The sequence below is a fragment of the Mandrillus leucophaeus genome, unplaced genomic scaffold (assembly GCF_000951045.1).
Source record: "Mandrillus leucophaeus isolate KB7577 unplaced genomic scaffold, Mleu.le_1.0 Scaffold59, whole genome shotgun sequence".
Classification (NCBI taxonomy): Eukaryota; Metazoa; Chordata; class Mammalia; order Primates; family Cercopithecidae; genus Mandrillus; species Mandrillus leucophaeus.
The window spans coordinates 4,538,102-4,542,214 of NW_012106363.1; the positions used below are offsets into that span (position 1 = coordinate 4,538,102).

Below are 4,113 nucleotides of genomic sequence, written 5' to 3' on the forward strand. Positions count from 1 at the left end.
AAAAAAAAAAAAATACTAATTTCCTTCCTTTTGTCAATTGTTGTTTACAGTAATATTCATACGACTCAGAGGATAGGTGGGTTGGCTAAATAGCAATGTGAGTATGTCACTAAGCAAATTGTATGCCCTTCTAAGCTTTTTAAAAATTAATATTGGATGGTTTTATTTTTCTTGGAACCATATCAACTTGATGGGTATGGTTTCTTAGAATTTAGACTCCTGTACAACTGACACATAAAAAAATCACCCACTTACTGAGTGGGTGTAGTGAGCTATGCACAGAACAAATGTTAAAATATTTGACAACTTTGAAATTACTCCAATAAACCTGAAAACAATTATATTTATACCTAGATTATAAAGTATTTAAGGCCAAGGACATTTTTCTTCCCTTCTATAGTTATGTCAATTAGCTATTTTATTTCCAGGGACCACAGTGCCTACCCCACTACCACCTTTGTTCTGCGAGCTCTCACTGTGGTGGACATGTGATTGATGTTGAAAGAAAGTCAGCCAATATAAAGCTGTTGTGTGTTTCATACCTAACACATTGTAAACTAGACTGTAAAGGTCTTGTGGATAGAGACCATACGTTTTGCCATATCAGCATATTCCGTAGTATCTAGGAAAATGAATGCTGTGCAATATTATTTTATTCATCAAATATATACTGTATGCTAGATACTGTGCTAAGCTCTGAGGATATCTCAGTGAACTGGACAGATGTGGCTTTTGCTGTTGTAAAATTTATAGTCTAACAGAAAATGTTTATGAATTCCTGTAATCAAAATAATGGCCCATACTGAAACATTTAAGCAGTTAAAAACATTGTGTATGTAAAGAGTTTAATAATTTTGGCCGGGTGTGGTGGCTCATGCTTGTAATCCCAGCACTTTGGGAGCCCGAGGTGGGTGGATCACGAGGTCAGGAGTTCAAGACCAGCCCGGCCAAGATGGTGAAACCCCGTCTGTACTAAAAATACAAAAATTAGCCCAGCGTGGTGGCAGCTGCCTGTAATCCCAGCTGCTTAGGAGGCTAAGGCAGGGAAATCGCTTGAACCCGGGCAGCAGAGGTTGCAGTAAGCCAAGACTGCACTACTGCACTACTGCACTCCAGCCTGGGTGACAGAGTGAGACTCCATCTCTAAATAATAATAATATTTAATAATTATTATTATTTAAGCTATGTTTCTTGTGATTTAAATTCATGCTATAAAAAGGAAATAGTGGTATTATCTGATGTTTTTTCCTCTTTGCTTTTCTTTGTAGATAAGATGCTCCCAAGTCCCTTGCAGCTCTCTTCAGAAGAAAAATCACTAGTGCTCTGCTCTTGCCGTAATACCAAACCTTTTTGACTCATGCTTTGGTGCTGCAACACTGGAAGAATTGCACACAATTTCCAGGAATATCTTTTTTTCATTTGAGTGATTCTTTGTGGATGAAAAAAGATTTGAGTCTTAATAATTACCTTGTTTTAAAGCTATTTTCTTTATAGTCTGAACTGCTTAATAAATTGGGCCACTTACCAATGAGCCACACAGCCAGTTCTTGTCAGGAACTGGTTGAAAACTGTGCTGTGCATGTAGCAGGAATGGCACAAGAAGATAGCCGTCGTGGTCAAGTGCCATCTTCCTTTTATCATGGTGCCAACCAAGAACTTGACCTGTCCACCAAAGTGTACAAAAGGGAGTCAGGAAGTCCTTATTCTGTGTTAGTGGACACCAAGATGAGCAAGCCACATCTCCATGAAACAGAAGAACAGCCGTATTTCAGGGAGACAAGAGCAGTGTCTGACGTGCATGCTGTTAAGGAAGACCGGGAGAATTCTGATGACACAGAAGAGGAAGAGGAAGAAGTCTCTTACAAAAGGGAGCAGATCATAGTGGAGGTAAACCTTAATAATCAAACCTTAAATGTGTCTAAAGGGGAAAAGGGTGTCTCTTCTCAGTCCAAAGAGACTCCTGTTCTTAAGACAAGCAGTGAGGAGGAAGAGGAAGAGAGTGAGGAAGAGGCCACAGATGACAGCAATGACTATGGAGAGAATGAAAAGCAGAAGAAAAAGGAGAAGATAGTAGAGAAAGTCAGCGTTACACAAAGGAGAACCAGGAGAGCTGCCTCTGTTGCCGCAGCTACCACTTCCCCTACTCCCAGAACTACAAGAGGTCGTAGGAAGAGTGTAGAGCCACCTAAGCGTAAGAAGCGGGCCACAAAGGAGCCCAAAGCACCAGTCCAGAAAGCTAAGTGTGAAGAGAAAGAGACTCTGACCTGTGAGAAGTGCCCCAGGGTATTTAACACTCGCTGGTACCTGGAGAAGCACATGAACGTTACTCACAGGCGCATGCAGATTTGTGATAAATGTGGCAAGAAGTTTGTCCTGGAAAGTGAGCTGTCCCTTCACCAGCAAACAGACTGTGAAAAAAACATTCAGGTAGGTTTCATCACCGAGAGGGCAAACTTTTCAGGATAAAACCTGGCTGTTCAGATTCATCTGGTATCCGCCCAAGAGAATAAATACAATAGAGGCTGAAAGGACAGATTTCACCAATTTATCATTTGAAAAGCTCCTGCTTTGGTCTTTTCTAAACCAAGGCTTTTGTTTCGAAAGCATTAAGTTTGACGCTGGACTAGTGGGAACCCAGGCACACTGGAAGGGGGATCTGTTATAGTTGATTGACCAGGAGGTTAAAATCAACACCAACTTTGCACTGAGATTCACTGTTGTAGGACATGTAATAGAATTCATTCTGGCATCTTCTCTGTGGAGGTAGGAGTTACTGATTAAAGGTTAGGAGTAGAGAAAGGTCCCTTTCTGGGTTTATAATGATGCCAGATTCTAGTACAGCTGATGGGGACAAAAACCATCATGACTCAGACCGGTGGAAATGGAAGATCTTCAGCAGTGAGTTTGCTTTTACCATTGGAGAGATGACAACACTAAATTTGCCAAGAGGCTGAGCCCATGGGAATATGCAAACTTTAAGCAGAGGCTGAGCTGGTTGAAAATGTTGCCCACCTGGCACTAGGTTTACATAATGCCACTGTACAGTATTGTTAAGGTAACAAAATAATGGTATTCAAACCAGGTTGGTGTCGTGAAAGGACTATATTGTGATAGGTTAAAGAGGTATGCTAATTATATTATGTCAAATGGATTGCAGTTATATTGGTTTGCACATGTGAATGCATATTAATGAATATAAGAGGTAAGTCTATTCATATCTCCATAAGATATGTAACAGAAATATTTTGTACTATATTTAAGCTAAACTTATAAAGGATAAATTGTGTTGGTTTGTTTTGTTTTTTTGGTGTGCTTCTAATATTGGTAGTTACTTTTTAAGTTTCACTTTTCTTTCATTGCTTTTAATCAACAACTGAGATCATTGCTCTACTTTAAAGAGTTTTAAAAAATGAAAATTGCATTTGCTAAAAATTCACCGCTTTTAATTCATCAGTTGTGACTTGATCTCCGACACGCTGGGTAAATAAAAGAAGACTGAGTCATGGAGCCCATATCCTCCGGTAACTGCCAGTGCCCTGGCTTGGATAGGAGTTGTCTGCAACACTTCAGGCCAAAGGGAGTGTGGTGCACTGCTGCGCGCTAGGGAGTGTGGTGCACTGCTGTGCGCTAGGGAGTGTGGTGCCCTGCTGTACACTAGGGAGTGTGGTGCCCTGCTGCGTGCTAGGGAGTGTGGCGCACTGCTGCACTCTAGGGGTCAAACTTGGATTCTGTAATGATCCGTTACTGAAAATGTTCTTGATCTTTATATATAGGTTTTGTGGGTGTTTTTTTTTTAAACTTAAATCTGTTTAAGTTACAGAAAAGAAAACATTTAATAAATACTTTTTGTGTGTGACTTTCCTCACGATTCTTCTTCATACTACTTTTAAATTTGTGTTTTAAGTTTTGTGGATTCTGCTAAATGAACTTCATTCAAATTCCTAAAGAACACTGTACTTTGTTCTTACGTATAGATCCTAATAATCCTGATGACCTGGTAACAAGTAAAAACTAAAACCCCAGGCTGGGCATGGTGGCTCACACCTGTAATCCTAGCACTTTGGGAGGCCAAGACGGGTGGATCACCTGAGGTCAGGAGTTCGAGACCAGCCT

The 4,113-nt window shown here is 40.4% G+C and overlaps 1 protein-coding gene across 1 annotated transcript in view; it reads left to right on the forward strand.

Annotated features, from left to right (window-relative positions):
• Positions 1 to 4,113, forward strand: part of ZNF652 (zinc finger protein 652) — a 30,815-nt gene that overhangs the window by 4,084 nt on the left and 22,618 nt on the right. Inside the window, exon 2 of the mRNA XM_011999305.1 lies at positions 1,269 to 2,427. Coding sequence (XP_011854695.1) covers positions 1,528 to 2,427 — 900 coding nt within the window. The 5' untranslated portion in view covers positions 1,269 to 1,527. The remainder of the gene's footprint in view (positions 1 to 1,268; positions 2,428 to 4,113) is intronic.